General features: G+C 41.4%; 1 protein-coding gene across 3 annotated transcripts in view; it reads left to right on the forward strand.

The window, feature by feature from the left end:
• The window catches only part of LOC135716090 (remodeling and spacing factor 1), a 68,582-nt gene that overhangs the window by 12,621 nt on the left and 31,776 nt on the right, over window positions 1-24,185 (forward strand). The window contains exons 4-5 of one of the 3 annotated variants that reach the window (XM_065238910.1): window positions 11,346-11,902; window positions 11,966-12,625. The exons of 1 other annotated variant lie outside the window; for it this stretch is intronic. In XM_065238910.1, the coding sequence (XP_065094982.1) occupies window positions 11,346-11,902; window positions 11,966-12,625 (1,217 nt within the window). Of the gene's footprint in view, window positions 1-11,345; window positions 12,626-24,185 lie in introns of all 3 variants that reach the window. One more of the 3 variants, XM_065238909.1, reaches the window with a different exon arrangement.

Here is a 24,185-nt window from a genome sequence, read left to right on the forward strand (position 1 = left end):
ATCGTACTCAAATTCTTGCAGCCTAAGTCTCCACCTGAGCATCTTATCATTGGGATCCTTCAGACTAAACATATAAGTAAGGAGCTTATGGTCTTTAAAGAGCGTGAACTTCTTGACGTATAAGTATGACCTGAAGTACTTGCAACTCCAAGTGATCGCTAGAAATTCTTTTTCGATCACTGAGTATCTCTCTTCTGTTTTAGTAAGCGTTCTCGAAGTAAACGCAACAGGTCTTGGCCTATTGGTCCTTGCGAGAGAACAGCTCCAATCGCGAAATTGCTAGCGTCGGTTGTCAGTATAAACGGCTTTGAAAAATCCGGATACTGAAGGACGTGACTGCTAGTTAAATGGATTTTACATTTATTAAATGTTTCATAAAAATCATGGCTACTATGTCACACTGCAAAATACAGTGTTGCCTACAGAGCAGCTGCTTGATCATGTCATAAGTTTACCAATCTCTTAAATAATTAATAACTTTTTCCTGTCTCGTTTTACATAGAAAAAATCTTGAGCAAAGTTGTAGCTGAGAAAATTTTCTATAAGAATGGTTATAGAACTGTTCCGTACCTCAATATGGAAAAAGACTAGAAGGCAATGAACAAAAAGTTGAGATTTTTCATAGTAATTTACATGTAAACTTCAAATGACTTGTGCGAAGTCTGTTTCTAACCAAATGAGTTGTAACTTTGGTAGGCTTATCAGGACCCGATTTGAAACCATTTTAGCACTGTGGAGCGAAAAAGTCAAATTTTGCATCAGTCTAATGTACACTAAACATATTTTCCCGATTAAATCTCTAAGAACATTATCCATCACCCTTTGAAAGGTGCATGGAGCGTTCTTTAGCCCGAAGGGCATTTTGAGAAACTCGTACTTTCCATGCTCTACCGTAAAAGCGGTTTTGCTGATATCTCTAGGATTTATCTCGATCTGGTGAAAACCCGAGGCTAAATCCAGAGTTGTAAAGTAAATACATCTACCGAGCTTGTCTAACACTTCGGTGATGTCCGGAATCGGATATTTGGCAACAATTGTCTTCTCGTTGAGCTTCCTATAGTCAACGACAAGTCTCCATTTTCTTCGTCCTGACGCATCCATCTTTTTGGGTACTACCCAAATAGGTGAAGACCAGGGGGAATTTGAGGGTCTTATTATGCCTTGTTGGAGAAGGTCTCTAATTTGGCTTTGCACCTCTTCTTTTAGGCAATAGGGATACCTGTAACTTTTGGTGTATACTGGGATATCATCCTGTGTTTCACCACGTTAGTGAATGTTAACTTTTCCGATTTAAGATGGAAAATCTGTTGATATTCAGTTATTAATTTAACTAAACCAACACGAAGATCATTCAAGTGATCTAAACGCAACTGATCAAATAGGCTAGCAAAATATCAGAATCTGGTTCGAGATCTAAAGGACATCCTGTTTCAAAATTATTTGCCTCAATGTCTCCCTTTAAAATTTCAACCTCTGTGCAATTATTTGTGATATTGGTCACCAGTAATTTCGCTGAAAAATGTTCAACTTTGTAAAGGCTTTGTTCTCGAATAAAATATCTATTGTTATTAGAAATTCTCCCTTTTCTTGACACAAAGGTAATTCTATTATTCTTTTCTTTTATTATAATTCTGGCATTTAATTGGAATTTAAAAATTTCTAGCAATTTTTTTTTTCCATAATTATTTTTGTAAAAGTAAGATGTAATGTATTTGTAATTACTGAAATCATTGCATTTAATAGACTCAAGGACTCATATCCTATTAGTCCATTGAAAAAGTCATGAAATTCATAGATAAGGAATTCTAATTCCCTTGTTCCCTGAATTCCATAGAAAGGATTTAATAGCATGAAATGATCTATATCGAATTTACCTTTCACATTTTTGACTTTCATCGGGATCAGTGTTTTATACACAGTTCCCAAATTTGCATGACGAGGACTGAATGGACAGTAGCGCAGAGTAAAATTTAACTTTAACTGAACTTTTGAGTGACTTTTATTTGAAGTACGTAATACACTTGTTTATGCTAATGGAAAACCAGCAACACTGTAACGAGAGAAAAATCAGAATAAAACGAGCTTTTGTGATCGACGGAAGTCCTTTGTTTTCGTTCTCGGAAGTTAGCCAAACCATCCATTTTTTCTTGCCGGAAAAGCTTGAGCTATCGTTGGACATTTTTTGGTCCTTCGAGCCAGATCACCGGAGGAATTTTGTATGGTTTCCGGCATTCGTGAAGTGTGTGATTAGCACCGTGTGTTAATATCGGCGCAAGGCCAAAAGTGGTGGTGGTTCTTTACCACTGAGTGTGTGTCCGTGGCACAAGTGTCTGGACGGTCGCCATCTTGGCGGAAAACGTGGAGTCGAGTGCGCTCGGCTCGTTTTGTGAAAAGTTACGCCATTTTGTGGCGTGTGAACTGCAATTTGCAAGTGGATGCCCTGCGGGGAACAAAAACAATAACATTCAAACATTTGTGGACGTTTGTGATTTAGTTTGCCAACAAAGAGGCAGAAGAAAAAGTGAATGAGTGAAAGTGAGACACCTTGTGGACCATCGAGTCGAGTGCCAAGGAGGAATATCCTCGACGCTCTCACGGGGTCGAAAAGTACAGGAGCGGATAAAGTGCCTACTATTGCCCAGCAAAAAGCCGCTCAACAGAAAATCGAAAGACAACGAAGGATGGAATTCAACCTGGAAGCCTTGCTGGATCGGCAGACGTTGCTGCTCGACAAGCTTTTACGGATGAATGAGTCTTTGCAAGAAGAGACCATCAGCATTCACCTGCTCAGGCTTCATCTGGAGACTTTGCGGCGAACTGCAAATGATTTTGAGAAAGCGTATTCCGAAATTATTGTCCAGTTGCCGAGAGATCAGCGCGCAGCACAGCGGAAGGATTACACGAACTTCGAAGAATTGAACAACGACGTGTACGTGAAGGTGCAGACAAGGATCGACCAAGCGGAGCAGCAGATGAAAGTGGAAGAAGTGCGGAATGTGCCAAACCCGTTGGCTCCTGGACCTCCAACCTCAGTGTACGTACAAGCCCCAGCGCCTCAAGCCCCAGCGCTTCGGTGGAGAACCTGAGAACTGGTTCAGCTTCAAGAGTTTGTTCCACAGCATTATGGCTAGGTACAAAAACGAGCCTGATGCTATGAAAATCTTGCACCTTCGGAACGCACTTACAGGTGAAGCCAGAGACAAGATCGATCAAGATGTTGTTAACAACAACAGTTATGACACCGCGTGGAAAATTCTGGAAAATGCCTACGAAGACAAGCGCCTAATTATGGACACCCACATCGATGCCATCTTGGACTGTCCAAAAATAAGCAAGGATAATCGTGGAAAATCTCTTTCCAAGCTAGTTGAAGTTTGCGGAAAACTTGCTGATGCCCTTAGCGGCCATGGATTCCCTGTTGAGGGTTTAGCTGAACTTGTGCTGGTTAATGTTCTATACAAAAAGCTTAATAAAGAAACCCAAGAGCAATGGGAATCGAAGTTGGGAAACGGAGAGCTACCCCATTTCGAAGAGTTTATGGATTTTTTGCGCGAACGAGGACGTGTTTTGCAGCGAACAAACCGCGCACAGCAGCAGCCGGTGCAGCAATCAACAGCAGCTCCAAACAAACAGCGCCAACCATTGGGCCAGAAGTCGTATCCCCCTTCCAAGTCGTTCGTACAAGTCGCAAAGGAGAAGTGTTCGTGTTGTAAAGCAGAGCATTCGATCCATCGCTGTGAAAAATTCCAGAATATGTCGCTCCAAGAAAGGAAGGCCGTTGTAGCGAAGGCAAATTTGTGCTTCAACTGTCTGAAGGCGAACCATCGTGTCGTCAGTTGTCCGTCTCATCGGGGATGTAAAGTTTGCGGTCGCAAGCACCACAGCTTGCTGCACTACACGGATGCTCCCAGCGGTGCAGTTCCAGAGAAGAAGGAAGAATCAAACGAAGTTCATGCAGCAGAACCCGCAGCGCAACCTCAAAATCAGCAGAATGTTCCTGAGCAGCAGCGTAGTGCAACTGTTTTGTGCGCCAACATTGGTGGTGACAAGCATCAAGTAGTGTTGTCCACGGCTCAAGTGATGGTTGCAGGGAAAGGAAACACAACTGTGAAGTGTCGAGCTTTGTTGGATTCCGGATCCGACAGCAATATTATCACCGATAAGCTGGCTAGCAAACTGCAGTTGAAATTGGATCCAGTGGACCTGCCGATCAGCGGTTTGAACAATATCGAAACCCGAGTTAAGTATCTACTGTCGACAAAGTTTGCTTCTTGCATTAATTCTTTCGCCTCATCCGTTTTAGAATTCCTGGTCGTACCACGGGTCACGTCAAACCTACCCGTCGTTGAGATAGACGCCCGATCCTGGCCGATACCGTCAGGCCTACACTTTGCGGACCCAATGTTCCACACACCCGGAGAGATAGACATGATCATCGGAAATGAAATATTTTTCGATCTCGTCAAAAAGGGTCGTTTGAAGCTCGGCTGCTTTGGCATAACGCTAGCCGAAACGGAACTCGGATGGGTTGTAGGAGGATCGGTGCCGACCAGGAAAGCCAAATCATACCCGCGTGTGTGTCAGCTCAATCGCCACGAAGAAATGCTAAACGCAAAGATGTCCAAGTTCTGGGAAATTGAGAACGTCCATTCGGAGAGGATTACGACCGTGGCTGAAGGTGCCGTGGAAGAGCATTTCAAGACCACTCACTACCGTGACGAGACAGGACGGTATGTAGTACGTTTACCATTCAACGGTATACAGGGTCAACTAGGCGACTCTTACGATATTGCTCGAAAACGTCTTGACAAACTGATGCTCTCACTGGCGAGGAATCCAATGAAGCGTTGTGAGTACAATGAATTTTTGTCTGAGTACTTGACACTCGGTCACATGAAGGGAACGACTGAAGCAATCGATGGTGCATACTATATTCCACACCATGCTGTATATAAGGCTTCAAGCTCGACGACAAAAACAAGGGTGGTGTTCGATGCGTCGGCAAAAACTACCACTGGCGTTTCGCTCAATGATACGCTGTTGGTCGGACCTACGGTGCAAAACGACATCGTCTCGATTATCCTACGATTTTGTGTTCATTTGGTGGTGCTAACCGCCGACGTTTCCAAAATGTACCGTCAGGTCTGGCTCCATAGGGACGACTGTAAGTACCAGCTGATTCTGTGGTGGGACAGCGATGGTAACCTGAAAGTGTTCGAGTTGCGGACGGTAACTTACGGCGTTGCCAGTTCACCACACCACGCCACAAGGGTATTGATTCAATTGGCTACGGATGAAGGTGAAGAATTTCCTCTGGCGAAGCAAGCCATTATCAAGGATAGTTATATCGACGACTTCTTGACTGGTGGATCGTCGATTGAAGAGGTGATACAAATCTACACGGAGCTTTCGGAGCTGTTACGTCGAGGTGGCTTCGGTGCACACAAATTTTGTTCGAACAGTACCGAGGTGTTGAAAGCAATTCCTGCTGAACTCCAGGAGAAGCAGCTTAGCTTTGGCGATACCGGGATCAATAACAGCATCAAAACGTTGGGCCTCATCTGGAATCCGAAAGAAGATTATTTTTTGTTCCGGACTGGTCAGTTGGGATGTGAAGGTAACGAAACGCATAGTGCTGTCGGAAATAGGACAACTCTTCGACCCTCTTGGATTCCTGGGTCCGATTATTGTTTCGGTGAAATTGGTGATGCAGGACATTTGGCGTCTTGGTCTTGAGTGGGATGACGAACTTCCTGAAGAACTGTTGCAGAGATGGAAACAGTTTCGACATCAACTTCCAGTTGTAAATCAAATACGGAAACCACGTTGTGCAATTCAAGATGAAGCTGTGACGATAGAACTCCATGGGTTTTCGGATGCCTCAAAGCGTGCCTATGGAGCTGTCGTGTATATTCGGAGCATCAACAAGGATGGGACAATTTTCGTCAATCTGGTTGCAAGCAAATCGCGCGTGGCACCACTCAAACCGTCAACGATTCCATGACTCGAACTTTGTGGCGCGTTGCTTTTAGCAGAGCTGGTGCGAAAAGTGGTGTCGGCAATGCAAATCCGATTCGATGTCGTGAAGCTATGGTGCGATTCCCAAATTGTTTTGTGTTGGCTGAAGAAATCTCCGCTAGCACTGAACCAATTCGTCGCCAACCGTGTTGCCGCGATAGTGGAACTGACCCAAGATTACCAGTGGGGATACATACAATCGGACGACAATCCAGCAGAAGTAATTTCACGAGGTGAATTGCCACAGGATTTGCTGCAATGGAAACTATGGTGGAATGGTTCTCCGTTATTATGGAATTCCCATCCAACATCGAGTGATCCTGAACGTTTGGAAGAATCAGCTATTCCGGAGGTGAAGTCGGCAGTAGTGTTGGCGGTCATGAAATGTTGTCCGGCTTTAGTACTTGATAGACTCAGCAACTACATGAGAATGCAGAGAGCGTGGGTGTACGTGCATCGTTACATCGATATCAAGGTGCATAAGAAACAAGGCTTCGGTGACATTTCAGCGGACGAAATCAAGAAGGCAGAGGCATCAATCTTGTCAGTCCTCCAGCGTGAATGTTTCGGCGATCTGCGTAAGGCATTGCAATCAAATTCCATTCAGCGGCATCCATTGCGGAACCTCGCACCGTTCCTGGGAGACGACGGCTTAATCCGAGTCGGAGGCCGTTTGAAATATTCGGCCATTCCTTATGATGGCAAACATCAGGTGTTGTTACCGGAGAAGCATCACGTCATAGAGGCAATCATACGTGGACTGCATTTGGAACATTTTCATGTTGGACAGAATGGATTGTTAGCTATCGTACGCGAACATTACTGGCCGGTGCGCGTAAGGTTGGCAATCAAGAAAATCGTTTCCAATTGTCAGGTGTGTGCTAGGCAGCGTCCTATACCAGGTGGTCAGTTCATGGGAAATCTTCCGGAGTCTCGAGTCAATCCAGCGCCACCATTCTCCAAGGTTGGTATTGACTATGCTGGTCCATTTATGTTGAAACTAGGAGGTCGGAGTACGAAGCTGTATAAGGCATACGTGGTCGTCTTCGTGTGTATGGCAGTGAAAGCCATCCATTTAGAACTAGTTTCAAGACTGTCGACCGACACATTCATTGCTGCATTGCAACGTTTTTCCAGTCGTCGAGGATTGCCGAGTGACATCCACAGTGATAACGCTACTACTTTTGTCGGTGCCAACCATGAACTAGCTGCTCTGAAGGAGTTGGTTGAAGATGAGCAGTATCAACTGAAAGTAAAAGAGTTCTGTAGCGTAAAAGGCATCCGCTGGCATTTCATCCCCCCCACAAGCCCACACTTTGGCGGAATCTGGGAAGCGGGGGTGAAATCCATGAAATACCACCTGAAGAGAACTGTTGGTGAGACCAGGCTTACGTATGAAGAGATGAGCACCGTTTTGGTTCAAACGGAGGCCATTCTTAACTCGCGACCTTTGTTTGCGCTGTCGGATGATCCAAGCGACTATTCCGTGCTAACGCCGTCACATTTTTTAATAGGTCGCTGAACTGAACTTTTGAGTGACTTTTATTTGAAGTACGTAATACACTTGTTTATGCTAATGGAAAACCAGCAACACTGTAACGAGAGAAAAATCAGAATAAAACGAGTTTTTGTGATCGACGGAAGTCCTTTGTTTTCGTTCTCGGAAGTTGGCCAAACCATCCATTTTTTCTTGCCGGAAAAGCTTGAGCTATCGTTGGTCAAGGGCTAATAAATGACTTATTAGCTCCTGTGTCAATTAAAAATTTTAGAGGTCCATTTTGACTCTCTATTGTAATAAATGGTACAAATCAGTTTTTACCCTAGCTCTTGTATAGTCGGGGTTGTGTGAAAATTTACTTCATTGTTCAATCCTTCGTCGAGATAATCTTCACCTGGAGTAGAATCTGAATAATTTGAATTCTCTTGAGAATATGAATAGTCTCGAGAGTCTGCGTAATCTGGGGAATTTTGATAGTCCCCGTATTCTTGATAATCATAATCATGGGTTACTTCTTGATTCGCTATCTCATGATTTGGTCTATAAAATTGTCTGGACTGGTTAGTTCTGACAAATTGATTATTAAACGGTCTACTCTGCCCTGCAATGGATTGAGAGTTCACATTGTTGTTTGAAAATTTTGTTTCCAGTCTGTTAGTTGTTTGGTTTGTTGTTGTCTTGTAAGGACTGGGTTGAACTGATCTACTAAAATTTTCAAAGTTTGGTTTTTGATATGAACAATTATTCAACTGTCTACTCTGATGGGTCTGGTAATTTGTATTATATTGTGCTCTGATTGGTGGACCTTGTTTGATTGGAAAGTTATTCGAATGTGGTGGGGTTTTTTGCATTACTCCGAGATTTTGATTAGCATTTGCTTCATAATCTCCGTTTCTCCTTGCTATTTTATTAGCTTTGTCGTTGGTATATTGGTATGCCTGACTGAGATTAGTTGGTTGCAATAGTCCTACGTCCGATGAGTAGGGTTCATCCAAGCCATCGATGAATTTCTCGAGGCATAGTTTATCTACGAATTTCACTAATTCATCGGGATGCTGCCACTGTGCATCCATCTAAATGTGTGTGGAGATTCCGGTATAGCAATCACTAATTGCAGTGTAAACATTCCTGACCGAGTTGTTATTCTTGAAGTAGGGTTGACAATTCACGTTTAATTCCGTTTAATTCCCCGTAGATGATTTTTTGGTTGGTTTTTAATTTTTCCCCAATCAAGTGGAATTCCGCTAGAGGCTAAAAGATCTCCAGCTTCGCCGATAATCTTGTTTCTGATTTCCATGAGCCATGCCTCATAGACGTCAGTACCAATCAGGTGTCTATATATGTTGACTACTCGGTCTGCACAAGTAATGCAATGATTAATTTGTTTTGGATTACCTGCGAATGTTGGCAAATTTTTGATCAGATCTGGAATTTTGCCTCGCTGACATTCCACATCAATGTTGATATTTCCCGCTTGGTTTCTTTCGGTATTTTGTACCGGAGGAATCACAGGATTTTCAGGTGCATCAAGTCTTCCGTTATCTAAGCGCATCCTACCGACTGCGCCAAATAACTTTCGTGCCTTCGGACGGACCTTTTAAAAAAAGAACTTGCTTGGCTGAAGGCCGAAATAAGAATGATTTTATTTAAATACTAAGTTACATTGAATGTCTTATTCTCTAAGAATGCACAACTGGACTGTACCTATGTGCGGATGTGTCGGTGTTGTCGGTTGTCTTCCTACGTCAGCGGAACGTGTAGTGCTGATGGGTCGTGTGGTTCGTAGCCAGTGTTGGAAAAGTTCGCGATATTTCACGAAGTTCTCCAAGGGAAAAGTTCGCGAGTCATAGTGATTTTTTGCGAACTTTTCCATCACTGTTCGTAGCATAGTGCTTGCTAAGAGGTGCCAGGTGGTAACCCGATCGGCCAAATTTGGAAGACGTCTGTATTGAATTGTCTCACATTGTAATATTCCGCCCACTATATCACAATCAATTGCGAGTAGCTGAGCGGAATGGAGACAAGGAAAGCATTTGGTACAGGATCAAGTCTCTCCCGGCTGGCGCCAAAACAATGAACCTGGAAGCAACTGGATCAAGTTGTCATGGGGCACGAAATGATCCTGTTGCATGACTTGGAGCTGTTGCAATCGAGGAAGGGCCCCCCCCCCCGGTAATGTTTAATTTGTTTTTGTATAATTTCAGGTGTTAAGGTGGTTCGCTGCCTCTGGATAGTTGGTTTGACGGTGGTTCAGCAAGAATAATATTGAGACATACGGGAATGCAACAAACGTGTCAAATTAACTGCGTTGGTAACGAAAACACAGAGGAGCGTACACCTGATGTCACACACTAAGGTGATGGTAATAAGGTCGGTTATAATATGACATTTACACAAAAGCGGAGATCAAATCAGATTGATCAACGTACCAAAACTCGAAACTTCGATTAAAACGTGGAATCTGTGCAGCACCAGTGGAGAACACTCAAAAGCTGCAGGTCTCATCAACCGCTGCCTGCAGTATATAACTTGTGGCTGGTGGCCTCACAAATGGATCTTAGATGTAAATGTCATCAGAAGCCGATAGCAATAGAAACGAAGTCTGCAGGCAAGCGTTTGATTATGAATTAAATCCGCCAGAACATCGCAGCAAAGGCAAATACTAAGGCGGCGGAGCGTCAACAAGGAAATTAAGCAAGCCGATAGGAATTTGACCTGGGCCCAGGTCAAGCAGCTGCCCAGAATGGAAGTCTTTCACGTTGGCCCTATGCACCTCTGGAGATTCCCAGGTATTTGAGTACGACGACGATGGACGTTGCCCCTTGGAACGGAATGAAAGCGAACTAACCTGATGTTGCACAACAAGCCGGCGTGTTTTTTTTTTGTTTTTTTTTTTATTTCTTTTCAGCAAAACAACAAAATCCTCTATCTCTCTTCTTTATTCTTTTAATCTCTTACTATCCCCTAATCGGACGCTAATGGGACCAAAAAGCCTGCTAGTGAAAGGAAAGTCGTTATAGGCCACGACTAAATTTCCGTAGGTTCATGCCTGGCTTAAGTGCAGATCGGTAGGCAGCAGAGCCTGCCAGGGTGTGAATTGAGCAATAACAATAACAATAACAATATATATATATATTGCTATTTCATATTGTTGCTATATTGCTTTTCAATTTAACTACGCACTTATTGTACTGCATTCTTTTGCAGAAAATCTTCATCTTCCTATCTTTTTATCAACACACGCAACTCACAACAGCAAATCAAAATTTTCCCTGCATCTTAGCTAGAGTCGTCTCCCTTACACTTGGTCCTTGGCAATGTTATGGATATTACTACACTAGACGTCCATGCGGTGTGCTTTGTCAACCACAGCTCCAAATGCTAACGGAAAGTGCTCAGGTACAGCCTTTACATTGACTTTTAATTTACAAAATTAAAAGGGGTTTCAACATAGCGCATCGTATACGTATAAACCTTTGAATTGCGTAAACTTGTTAACAATTTAATTGACTCTAATATATTTACGAGACTGTATTAAGGTATTGTAACGTCTAATTTATTTTCTATTAAATTACCTAGGTAATATGTTGGAGGGGGAACGGATGTGAGCAGTTTTTTTTAAAGGCGGCATGGAACAAATACGGTTGAAAACCACTGGAGTAGTACTCTCTTTTCGGGCAAAAACATAATAATGTCGGTATATTAAATAAACTAGTTTTGATGCAATTTTCAATCCATGACATTATTAGTGGCTTCAATATAATTTGTTATAAGATTAAAAGCTCTTAATAAAAGTAATCATTGCATTTATTTGTTTATCTTATTTCAGTACCCGCGATGAAGTCGCGCAGTTAATAGAAAATCTGAAAAATAACGAATTTAGCATAGCCTCATCTCAAGACGTGATTGATGAAGACACAAGCAGCAACAGTAATTTATCGCATTTAGACGATAACCCATGTTTGAAGCAACAAGCCAAAGAGAATTCTCTTATTATTGAGAGAAGAGTTTATAAAATAGCTGAGGAAACAGTGCACGATGAAAAGAAAATTTTATTTGGAGATAAAAATGAACCAGACAATCCCCAATCCAATATTCAAGTAACGAAGGATTTAGAAATTACAAAAGTTGACTTAAAAATGGAGTCCATCGAGAAAGGAGAACCGACAAATGATACTGTGGAAGAACCAACTATGGTTATTCGAGGTGAAGGATCAGGAGCAAAGTGTGAATCCCAACCATATTTTAGTGAAGTTATAGAGGAACCTACACTTTTTGTGTATGGTTTAGGTCATGGTGTGGATAATAAGATGGGAAACATAAAAACAGGTGATGATACGAAGACGGAAGTTAACGTCTCTAAAGATGAGATTCAATCACAACCATGTAAGGAATCCGATATCAATAAAAATGCAAGTGTATGTTATCTTCCGAAATCTGCCCGAACAGATAACAAGGATCTCCCGCTTAAGAAAAAGATAAATAAAAACTACAACCCCAATGATCATCAAGTAACTTCAGTAGACAAAAACAAGGTAATTGATGAAGCAAATGTAGATAAGACTGAAGCACATTCAAAAGCAAGTAAGCATAGCAGTAAATGCGTGGAAATTGATAGCATATCCTCGGAAATAATTGAGCACGAGGAATTAAAAGATGACTGTTCGGTAGATAGCACAATAAAATATAGTGATGACAAATCTGAAGAAAAACACAAGGAACTACATTCATGCTCCCTAGACCAACATTCAGAAAACAGTAACCCGAATAAAGAAAAAAGCCTACCAGAATCAGCATTCTGCGGAAAAAACAGTATGAAAGAAGAAATCGTTTCAAGTTCTCCTGATAACTGTGAAGTGAGCAAAAGTAGTTCCTATGACAAACTTTTATCAACAACAGAACATAAGAACAATTCTTCAGTTTCTTATGATGAACACGATAATGGCACAATTGTGCATGCACCTCAATCTAACCAGGAAAGTTTACATAAGATGGAAACCGAATCAAGTTTAACCGTTGATACACATGAATCTGAAAAAATGTCATCAACCCCCGATGATAAACCATGCAACAAAGCTAAAAGAGGAAGGAGAAATAAAGCTGGTATAGGTGAGTTTTATTGTATTGATTAGTAACTTTATCTTTATACCATAACTATTAGTTTAATATCCATGAGAACTTTTTAGTGTTGAAAATTTATTACTATGATTTTTGAAGATTCAAGTTTGATCGAGATTATTTTTATTCATTCCAAAGTTTCGGTACTGGTGCTTCAGTTCAATTTTTAAGTTTTTTTTTGTTGTGAATATAGTGTTAATGTTCCTAATGTAGGCCTAAGTGTCCCCAATATTGGGCCCGTAAATGAATTTCGAAAAAAAGCATTTTATGACAAAGTCATGCGACACATCCAATATGATGAGATCTGACCCATCACACTAACCGAAATTTCGATAAATATGCTCATGTAATGTAATGTGATACCGTCTTGGGCACATTTCTGTTGTCAGCGAATTTGAAAATGTTCGTGTGAAATCAATAAATTATCCATTTAACCACAGTTGGAAATGTAAACAGGCGGGCTACTTTGAACACGTAGTAAATTTGCATCTGTTTCGATACTAAAAATTGGCAAACCAATCCACATCATAAACATCTCAGTTTGCTCTCAGCTGTCGGGGCAGCATCAGTTATTCTCCACGGTGTCAATCACGCTAACGGCAGCTGTTTACTTCTTTTGGTGTGCTTTGTTCATTACCTGTAGCTCGGTGCTTTGTTCACTACCTGTTGTCGCTGTTGTAAGCAAAAATTTCGGCAAAAATAGTCGAAATAAGGCACACCTGGTGTTTTGAACACTCGTTATTAAATTTTGATAATTACATAGGTGACCAGGCATGGACAATCATTTACATTCATTTCATGCATTCATTTACATTCATTTGCCTCTAACTTGTTTCATCAACAGCATTCCACAAAATGATGTACAGAGTTTTAGTAGGTTTTGTTATTAGCTACAACTTTTGCCTGTAACTTAAATCTGTAACTCTTATGCATCACGAATTAGAGCGGGCAGAACTCGTTACTGTTTTTCAGTGAATGTAAAATACACAGAGATACGGATTTGAGTTTTTAACAAAAGTTGTAGCTGATAACAAAATCTACAAAAGCTCCATACATCATTTTGCGGAATTTTATTGATGAAAAAAGTTAGGGGCAAATGAATGTAAATGAATGCACGAAATGAATGCAAATGATTTTCCATGCCTTTAGGTGACAGTAGTAATTACTTTATAAAATAATAAATTGTTTGATACTTCAAGATAACTGTCTACAATTCACTCTTTGACAACATATGTGAAGATATAATCATTTCGAAGTAAAACAAATAAGGTCAGCCCTTTTGAACGGTAGCCTGGTTTTTTTTACGGAGCACAGCGGGACGAAATATTTTTTTTTTTGCTTTATTAGAGAGATTTTCAGCCTGGGGGTAGGACGAAATATAAAAAATTGGCCTTTTGCAGCGAAACTATTGAGTGTAACAATTCCAATTTTTTCAATGTTATACAAAGCTGTGTATTTTTGCTTAATCTAATGCTTTCTTTTAATCGCTATTTCTACGTTTTAAGGATTTACATCCATATTTATAATTTGTTGACACTATTTTTAAGGGGTATCTTGCAGGTTAGCAAGTATTAGCAGCTGAGCTCAACGCAATTCAGTTCAGCAACTTATACCCTACTATTACATATCAATTAAGTATTGTTACGTTTTGCTGGTTTCATGACCATTTTTCCAAGTATGTACATAAGGTGCGTTGCAGCTTCGACAAAGTTGTTTAGCATAGTGTTCTCTTTAGATTGAGATAGATTAGTATAGTTTTGGTGAAATGTGGCAAGCAAATGAATAGGCTCGTTCATTTTCCCAAACAAAATTAAAATCGAGATTATTACAAAATTTGTCAAAATTTTGCCCAGCTGTTAGGGACCTGAACAAGTATTGAAAGAGCAGTGGAGAACCTACCCTTATGAAAATATTTGGAAAAATGGTCATGAAAACTGTAAGACGTAACAAAACATTGAGGTACTTTATTAGAAAATTCATTAGGCATCCCCAGAGATGAACCAGCCGATGGCTGAAAGTCTCTTTAATAAAGAAAGATAAGATAAGATAAGATTAGGCATTCCCTTGGATACCTCTATGTATTGTATATGTAACAGTAGGGTATAAGATTTTGAGAAAAATAACGTTGAGATTAGCTGCTAATATCTACTAAGCTGCAAGATACACCTCTTTGAAGATAGCGTTACAAAGTTTTACCGAAGATAGCGTTACAAAGTCATACCGTTTGTACTCCATTTTCACCATATAGTTTCGTCCAGTTGAGAGATAGAAAAATGTCATGTTCGACAAAGTTTCTTAAAATGATGTTATCTATAATGTTTTCATAGATGTTCATCGTATTTAACAAGACATAAAAAAGTTTGTTTTTGTCTACGTATATAACCCCTTCAAGCGAAAAATTTTACAACTCAAATAAAGTATGTGCTCAAAAATTGAAGAAACATTCTAGAAGACGTCAAAATGCTACACTAGTGCACCAATTTTAAACCTTTTTTTTTAAATTGAAGCTAAATAAATTTGCTATCGTTCACTAGAATATTATGTCTTAATTAAAAATTCAATTTTGAAGTCATTTAAAAATTTACAGCATTTTTTTTTTATTTTTCCTGCGAATTTTCCATAAAAATCTTGTTTTAATCAACATTTTTAATGGGATAAAAAGATTCAAAAAATCATTCCATAATTTATTCTTAAAGTCCATTCAAAACCGGAGAAAATGAACCTTTAATGGATGAAATCGGTTGGAAATTGTCGAAGTTATGAGCATTTTTGTAAAACACTTAAAAATGTTGCTGAAATACAACAGCTTTAGAGTTCCTTTTCTAGGTGTCGTTGTAAGCATCCAAATCGCATGTAAAGTTTTCATGGGAGATTCTTTTCTCTACATATCAATTTGATTAAGGCATATCAGGATTTAAAACCGAGTTGATACAAAAGAAATTTATTTAGGTTTTATTAAAAATGATTGAGAATCGAATGACTTTGTCTTCGATGTTTTGAACTTGTTTCTCGAATCAGAAACCAACAATAGTCACCCATCATTGCTTCATCCCAAAACCCTTGGTAACGACGTTCCATCATCTTCATTTGTTGGTGAAAACGTTCGCCGTGCTCATCACTCTCGTCACCAAGATTTTCCGGGAAAAAATCCATGTGAGAATGTAGGAAATGTATCTTCAAAGACATATTCACACCTGTGTTCAGTGAAATAAAAGGATTTGAAATTAATTATATGTAACAAACACAATATTTTTGATTTATACCTATTTTCTCATAATTTTTGAGCAATTCATCGACGGCTTCCTCATAATCTGGGCTTCTGAAATTTCCTAAAAAGGTTGTGACAACTCGCTGGAACGATTTCCACGCTTCTTCCTCATCTGGTGTCAAAACTGTATTGAATGCGGAATCATTGAGCAGTTTTTTGATCTGTGGGCCAACAAATACACCTTCCTCTATCTTTGCGTCAGATAAATTTGGAAATACTGATTTCAAGTACTGGAATGCCGGCCCTTCTTTTTGCAACGCTTTGACGAAATTTTTGAATAGCCCAAGTTTTATATGTAGTGGTGTAAGTATTATGCGTTCTTTTACCACAAGAGGATCATTTTTAACGTTGTCTTTACCAATTGTGAAATTATCCCGTTTTGGCCAATCTTTTCGGACGTAGTGTTCCTTACGAGCTCGACTGTCCCATTTACACAAAAAACACATATATTTTGTGTATCCCTGTTGCAATCCAGTCATCATGGCAACCACTTTAAGATCGGAACAAATTTTCCAATTGTGTTGATTGTAATTTATCAAATTGAGCAATAGAGCCATTGATTCATACGTTTCCTTCATATTAACGGCATAAGCTAATGGAATAGAAGGTTTCTCATTCCCTTGATGCAGTAAAATCATGGAAATTTCAAGCTCAACTTGCTGCTATCGATGAATAAACGCCATTCAGCTGGATCATATGGCTCACCAAACTCTTCAAACAAGCCGTTTACGTCATGGCAAAAACATGCCTTGTCCTTTGCAGCCTCGCTCAGCATGTTGTGTTCTTTCAAGCGTGATGCCAGCAATTCGGATTTCTCCTTCGATAAGTCGAGATCTCGCACCAAATCATTAAATTCGGATTGTGTAAACAGTTTTGGGTTTCTTTCCAATTCCACCTCGAAGTCTTCCTCGCATTCCTCCTTGAATTCCTCCTCACTTTTTGTAACGGTCGATTCAACAGAGGGCGCTCGTTTCCACTTTGGATAAACAGGATACGGGACCGAACTTGAATGTGGAACAGGTTTTGTCATAGAAGCCACTTGTGGATACTCAACTGTTTTGTGACGTCCTTGTTGCTTAACTTTTGTCAAACAGAAATAACAATCCGTTGCATGACAAAACGGTCGACGCCATATGGTGGGCATGTCAAAGGACAAATAGCGACTGACAGATAACAAATAAGTGAGTTAGTAAGTAAGACATTAACACTTATCAAAAATAGATGAAGTAAGATATTGTCGATCAGGAAAGAACAAAGCACTACCATGCTGTACATAAATTGTTTATATGAAAGTTATTCAAAAAATCAATTTACCTTGCGCCTGACATCCACCTAGCCAAGCACGTTTTGCACGAACTACATAATACTTTTGTAAACCACGGTTCGTCAAAGTCTCCAGGATCAATTTTAAAATAAAGCCTGTATGCAGTTTGCAACGAAGCAGTGAAATTGACCGATTTTGTAAATATATAGTTGCCACACGCGTAACAAAACTTTTGAGGATCATTTTTACACTTGAATTCACGTTTTGTCGTATACATCGTTAAGCAATGTTAAAGAAAGAAAGCTGTCAAATTGAGTTGGTTGCGTTAGGTTCTCGCCGAGCGGTCTCACAAACACTAGCGTAAATTATATTGTTGAAAATATCCCATTTAATTTTGCGTGACAGCTGGTAGTGTTAGTGAAATGCACCGTATGCGTACACGTCCGCAGAAAGGCTTACTGGAAGCAAGCATGGGAAAATTCATTCACTCGCGCGAGCACCACAGAATCAAAATAGCCATCCTCGCATACAAACAGATTGCCGAACGAGTGTAAATTCTTCCTACCAAGTGACTCTGCAGCTCGACTCAGAACTGACAGCAGTAGAAGGAAATAAGGATAAACTGAAAGGCAGCCGAACAATTTTCTCTAGCGAGGGAGAACCAGATTAAATGCGTAAAATCCGAATGCTAACGATTTAAATAGCCGAGTCAGATAGTTTTTGGCTCACTGATTTAAATCAGTTGAATTGGTCACAGCAGTTTTAAGTTATTTGCGTGACGCTTATGTTTATGTGTTACAGTATAACAGTTTTCTTGATATTAATAGCGATTTAAATGTGTCAATGCATGTTTAAAGCTAGAAAATAAAAAGTGATTCTTTCTGCAATATTCTCATTCAGCTCACTCAGCAGAATGCAATCGTAAAAGGCTCAGCATGTAAAAAATAATAAGAGAGGAATCACAGAACAGAAGGAGAAGTGCAAACAAATCGGTGAATCAAAAAGTGTTCGTTTTTCTGCTCAACAAGCGATGTGTTGTGGTAGCGTTCCACAGGGCTTTCTATGTGCACTCACACTATCATAGCATGCTGCCTATCTTAACTGCAGGCAGAAGATGCCTTCTACCGCTAGGTGCGCTAGTGTTCGCAAATGACAAGTGGAGCCACTTTCTGATCCAAAGTTCCACTCCTGTGGAGGAATCATCCACACTACTACACTCAGCATCATTCATGTTACGCTCAGCTGTCTGTTTTGCTCAATTCTGCATTCATCGAAGAAAATAGAAGCAATGCGAATACGAACGAAATCAGTACGGCTCGCACAAGCTGCTGATCGTTTCTGATGTTATATGCGTGTGAGTGAGTTGAGAATGCAAAATGGAACGATTTTTCCCATGCTTGACTGGAAGTGGTGCATGAACCTAGGAGCGGGACAACGGCCAATCTTGGAACATTCAATTTCCATGATTTTACAAAAAATTTCATAACTTCGACAATTTCCAACCGATTTCATCCATTAAAGGCTCATTTTCTCCAGTTTTTAATGGACTTTTAGAATAAATTATGGAATATTTTTTTTAATCTTTTTATCCCATTAAAAATGTTGATTAAAACAAGATTTTTATGGAAAATTCGCAGGAAAAATAAAAAAAAAATGCTGTAAATTTTTAATTGACTTCAAAATTAAATTTTTAATTAAGACATAATATTCTATAGCAAATTTATTTAGCTTCACTTTCATAAAAAAAGATTTAAAATTGGTGCACTAGTTCCAAAGATATTGACATTTTAGTAATCGTACTTTTGTCCAAAATTCAAAAAATCAAAATTTTTGTATATCTCAAAAATGGCTCTACTTTATTTTTTTCTGACCACGGCATTGAATTCAGCGTAGGATTTTGCATTAGAAACGTTGGTCAACCACTAAAGTTCACACTTTTTATGTTGTTTTGTAAACTAGTGTAATTAGCAGATCTACAGTGATGTTCGTAGATTAGGGAAATTAAAAGAACAGAATTTCAGAGAAGTTCGCAGAACTTTAGATAAACTCGCAGAACTTCAGGAAAGATCACATAAATTTAAAGATCATCGAATATTTTAAGAGTTATTTTCAGTACGATAAGGGCAGTTCAAAGAGCTTTATGCAAATTGGCAATTAGCAAATTCAGGGAAAACACTGAATTTCTGGGAAGTTTGTTGATCCTCAGTGAAATTTGCAGAACTTAAAGGAGGTCTTCATGTAAATTTTTATTGCTTCAGAAAAATTTGCAGAAATTCAGGGAAGTTTGTAGACTTTCAGAGAAATTTTTATTGCTTCAGGGTAGTTCGAAAATCTTCAGAGAAATTTATAGAAGTTCTGGGAGTACACAAAACTTCAGGGAAGTTCGAAGATCGTCAGAGTAATTTTCAGATTTTTAGGGAAGTTTATAGATCTTCAGAGAAATTGTCAGAAGTCCAGGGAAATTCGTAAATGTTCAGAATAACTTTCAGTGCTTCAGAAATATTTATTGATCTTCAGAGTAATTTTCACTATTTCAGGGAAGGAAATTTGCAGAAATTCAGTAAAGTTTGGAGATGTTCAGAGATATTTTCAGTGGTTCAGAAAATTTATTAGATCTTTAAAGAAATTTGTGGTCCCACAGGGACGTTCGTGGATGGTCAGAGAAAATTTCAGAACCTCAGGGAAGTTCGTAGATTTTCGGAATAATTTTTAGTGCTTCAGGGAAGTTCGTTTTGAAACCGGTAGTACATCAGCGGATTTCAAAGAATTTCAAGAAAGTTCATATATCTTTAGATAAAACAACCCAAATTAGCTAGAGGCATCCCACTCTAAACTTTGTATTTGGTATTTATATAGTTCACCAAATACCTGGCATCTGGTGAAACTGCTCCATTGTCCATCTCGGGGGTGCATAGCAGCTACATACGAAGGTTCCATTAATTTTGGCGATCAAAAAACCTTCGTAAGACCTCGTCACCACTGCTTGTATGGGATACCTGCCCATAACTTGTATTGCCGCCATCCCTGCTCTATCGGCCACCCAGTTGTCGTTATCGGGAGGGACTCGATACGGCTCCGCAATCATTGCAACGTCGCACTTTGTTTCCGTTGTCGACTGCCACAACAGTTGCTGTGCTGTGTCACAATGATTGAGATTTATTTGGGTTATCTCCATTACTATTGGCCCGCTATCGCCTTTTTGTAAGCTGGGCACCTGAAACTTCCCGTCTTATATACCGTTTCCGTCCTCCTTTCTGCAGAGCATGCACCTTGGATGCTTCATACAGTCTTTAGCAACGTGCCCCTTCTCTTCGCATTTCCTGCACAGCTCCTATCTATCAGGGCCTTTGCAGTTTCTCACCTGTGACCAAAGTTCATGCACTTAAAGCATCTCTCCATTTGCTTGGTAACCCGAGGGATAGCTTTCAGGGGGCATACTGACCACCCAACCTTGACTCGTCCTGTCTTTAGCAACTCTTTAGCTGCGTCCGTCGCAAGTCGTATCGACGCCGTTTGTGTACCACCGTACGCCTTCCTCAACCGGATTGTCATAAGCACATCTCCCAGGTTGCATTGCACCTTCAGCGCACACCGTACCTCGTGTTCCATTGTGATCTCATCCAGATCCTTGCACTCGACCACTGACTCCTGCGATAAGACTCTTACGTTCGCGTCCTCGCCAAGAGATTTTTCGACGAGTTCCTTGCAGGCTGAACTCCTCACCGACGGGTCCTTCTTCAGCTCGAAAAGCATCTCGCCTTTCTGGGTGTGCCTGGTTTTCACCACGTTCTCGTCTAGTTGCTTCAACTCCGGATCCTCTCTCACTTTCCGGAGGAGTGCTGCGTATGTCGTTTTGTCTTTCGCCTCGATAACCAGAGCGTTGCCCTTACTTCTCTCCCTACGATGCCTGGGGTTTTCCTTCTTCTTGACTTCCTTCTTCCTCTCTTCCGTCTTCTTCTTCTTTTCTTCCTCTTCATTCTTCTTTTCCTTCTTCTCCTTCTTCTTCTGTTCTTTCTTCCTTTGTTCCTCTTCCTTCAGTTTTTTCCTCTTCTCCTTCTGGTTTTCGATTTTACGCCAATCACTGTCTTCTCCATCTTCTTGCTCCTTGTCCCCGTATTCGTCGTCCTTGTGTTTTTTAGGGGCCTCTTCGTTTCCCTATTTTTTGGCGTTTCCCTATCTCTTTTATCCGGACGTGGATTCGTTGGTCCCTTCGGCGTCTCCTGCGCTTCAGCCAGCATTGCATTCTCCTTGGCCTCAAGCAGAGCCTTTTCGGCCGCTTCGGCTCTTCTTCTCCATTCTTGCAGTTCCCGATCTGCCACAGCTATACCGGATTTGATGACCGTCGCTAGAAACTTGACCTCCTTGTGTATGTTGTTCTTATCCTTCACGAACACATAGAGTTCATCGATCTTCCTCCTAACCTCCGTTATTTTGGTTCTCCCAAGCTGCAATTCTTGCTGCTTGCCACTGTTGGATTTCGGTGTGAATATTTGGCATGGCACCGCACCTAGCTGCTCTCCTTGGGGTCCATGCTGTTCCACTTGGGGTATGCTACTACTGGAACTCGCTGTGGTCACCTGGTTTGATGCTGGTGATCTCTGCAGCTTTCCGCTTCTTGCGAACACGTTCCCTCCTCCGTTTGTTTTGTCCGGCATGCAGCCGTCGTTGTTTTTATTTGTTTGTGTATTTTTTTTCCTCATTATTTTTGGTTTTTTCGCCGTTTTTCTCCATTTTGTAGAGTCCCCCCTCCAGACCGCTATCTCCACTCGTTGTAATGGTCGCCTGACGTGACGTGTGTGTGTGTGTGTGTGTGTGTGTGTGTGTGTGTGTGTGTGTGTGTGTGTGTGTGTGTGTGTGTGTGTGTGTGTGTGTGTGTGTGTGTGTGTGTGTGTGTGTGTGTGTGTGTGTGTGTGTGTGTGTGTGTGTGTGTGTGTGTGTGTGTGTGTGTGTGTGTGTGTGTGTGTGTGTGTGTGTGTGTGTGTGTGTGTATGTGTGTGTGTATGTGTGTGTGTGTGTGTATGTGTGTGTGTGTCTCTCTGTGTGTGCGTGTATGTGTGTGTGTATGTGTGTGTGTATGTGTGTGTGTATGTGTGTGTTTATGTATGTATGTGTGTGTGTGTGTGTGTGTGTGTGTGTGTGTGTGTGTGTGTGTGTGCGTGTGTGTGTAATTTTTTTTTTTTTTTTTTGGCAAGAAGGAAGCCTTCAAAAAGGCCATCTTGCCACCGCTTGACGACTGGGTGCACAGTCGCGATGACACGGTGTGTGGAATTCTTACCGCACTAAAACCTCCTTAGACGCCTTGCCCTTTTCCCCCGGAACCACTTGTCGTATTACTTCGGAGAGGGCCGTGCATTACGCACCTCACTTTACCTCATTTGTGAGCCATTTAGCCCCAGCGTCACGTTCTACTCGGTTATCCCTGGTGGTGGATACAGCCTACTCTGACGGAGAGTTCTCCCGGCTTCGGCTTTCAGTTCGCACTTGTGTGAGCACATTACTACTTTCTAGTTGGTCTTCCCGCCATTTTCGCTGCAGCGCTGACATGATCTGCGTTACTGCTCTGCTGACGGCGTTAAAGGTGCCCTCCTCTCGACACATTTCTTCGACGACATTCTCCTTGCTAAGGGCGAGCATATCCTCTCGCACATCATCAAATCTAGGACATTCGAAGACCACGTGCTCTGGTGAATCTTCCACATTCCCACACTCCGGACAGAAGGGTGACGTTGTGTGTCCGAACCGATGCAGGTACTTCCTGAAGCAGCCATGACCAGACAGGAACTGCGTCAAGTGGAAGTTGACTTCTCCATGCTTCCTGTTCAACCAGGTCGAAAGAGTCGGTATTAGCCTGTGTTTCCATCTACCGTTCTCTGCTGCATCCCACTCCTGCTGCCACTTAGCCATCGACTCCGTTCTCACCATTTTTCGTACTCCTCTGGTTTCTCTCGTCATATAGCACTCGTAGTCCTCCGCCAAGGTGATGCCGATTGGGATCATACCGGCGATAACGCATACTGCCTCCATCGAAATGGTTCTGTACGCACTCACGACTCGCATGGCCATGAGCCGGAACGTACTGCTCAATTTCCTTTGGTTCTGCTTCGTTTTCAGCGCTTCAATCCAGGCTGGACCTCCGTACCTTAGTATTGATGAGGACACACTAGCCAGAAGACGTCTCTTGCTGCTGCTTGGACCAGAATTGTTCGGCATGATTCTGGCTATTGCGTTGATGACCTTCGTCGCCTTCTCGCAAGCATATTCGATGTGGCTATTAAAGATTAGCCGGTCGTCGATCATCACTCCAAGATACTTTAGCATGTGCTCTCCAACGGTAATTTCTGCCCGCTGCATTGCTTTGCAGTTACTGACCAACATCACTTCTGTTTTGTGGTGGGCTATCTGCAGCTTCGCTCCTTGCATCCAGTTACCAATCGTATCTATCGCCTCGGCCGCCAACGTTCCCACTTCTTCCAGCGTCTCACCGGTTACCGTCAAGACGACATCGTCCGCAAAGCCAACGATCTCAACTCCTTTGGGCAGCTTGAGCGTCAGCACGCCATTGTACATTCCGTTCCACAGCGTGGGACCTAGAATGGAGCCTTGGGGAACCCCCACCGTGATTCTAAGCGATTTCTGCCCCGTGTCTGTCACGTAGACCAGGACCCGGTTCTGGAAGTAACTACTTAGAATCCTGCAGAGGTAGTCTGGAACCCTCATTCTATGGAGCGCCTTGGCGATGGCCTCCCAGCTGGCGCTATTGAATGCATTCTTCACATCAATCGTAATCACGGCGCAGTATCGATTTCCTCTCCGCTTCTGTTTGGAACCTTTCTCGGCTCTGTCAATCACTGTCCGAATTGCATCCACCGTCGATCTCCCTTTCCGGAATCCAAACTGTCTCTCCGACAATCCGTGTTCACTCTCCGTGCATTTCGTCAGCCTGTTGAGGATGATCCTCTCCAAGAGCTTTCCTACAGTATCCAGCAAGCATATTGGCCTATACGATGCAGGATCCCCCG

The sequence above is a fragment of the Ochlerotatus camptorhynchus genome, unplaced genomic scaffold (genome assembly GCF_037179485.1).
Source record: "Ochlerotatus camptorhynchus isolate MF236.1 unplaced genomic scaffold, CSIRO-AGI_Acam_v1.1 ptg001115l, whole genome shotgun sequence".
Lineage (NCBI taxonomy): Eukaryota > Metazoa > Arthropoda > Insecta > Diptera > Culicidae > Ochlerotatus > Ochlerotatus camptorhynchus.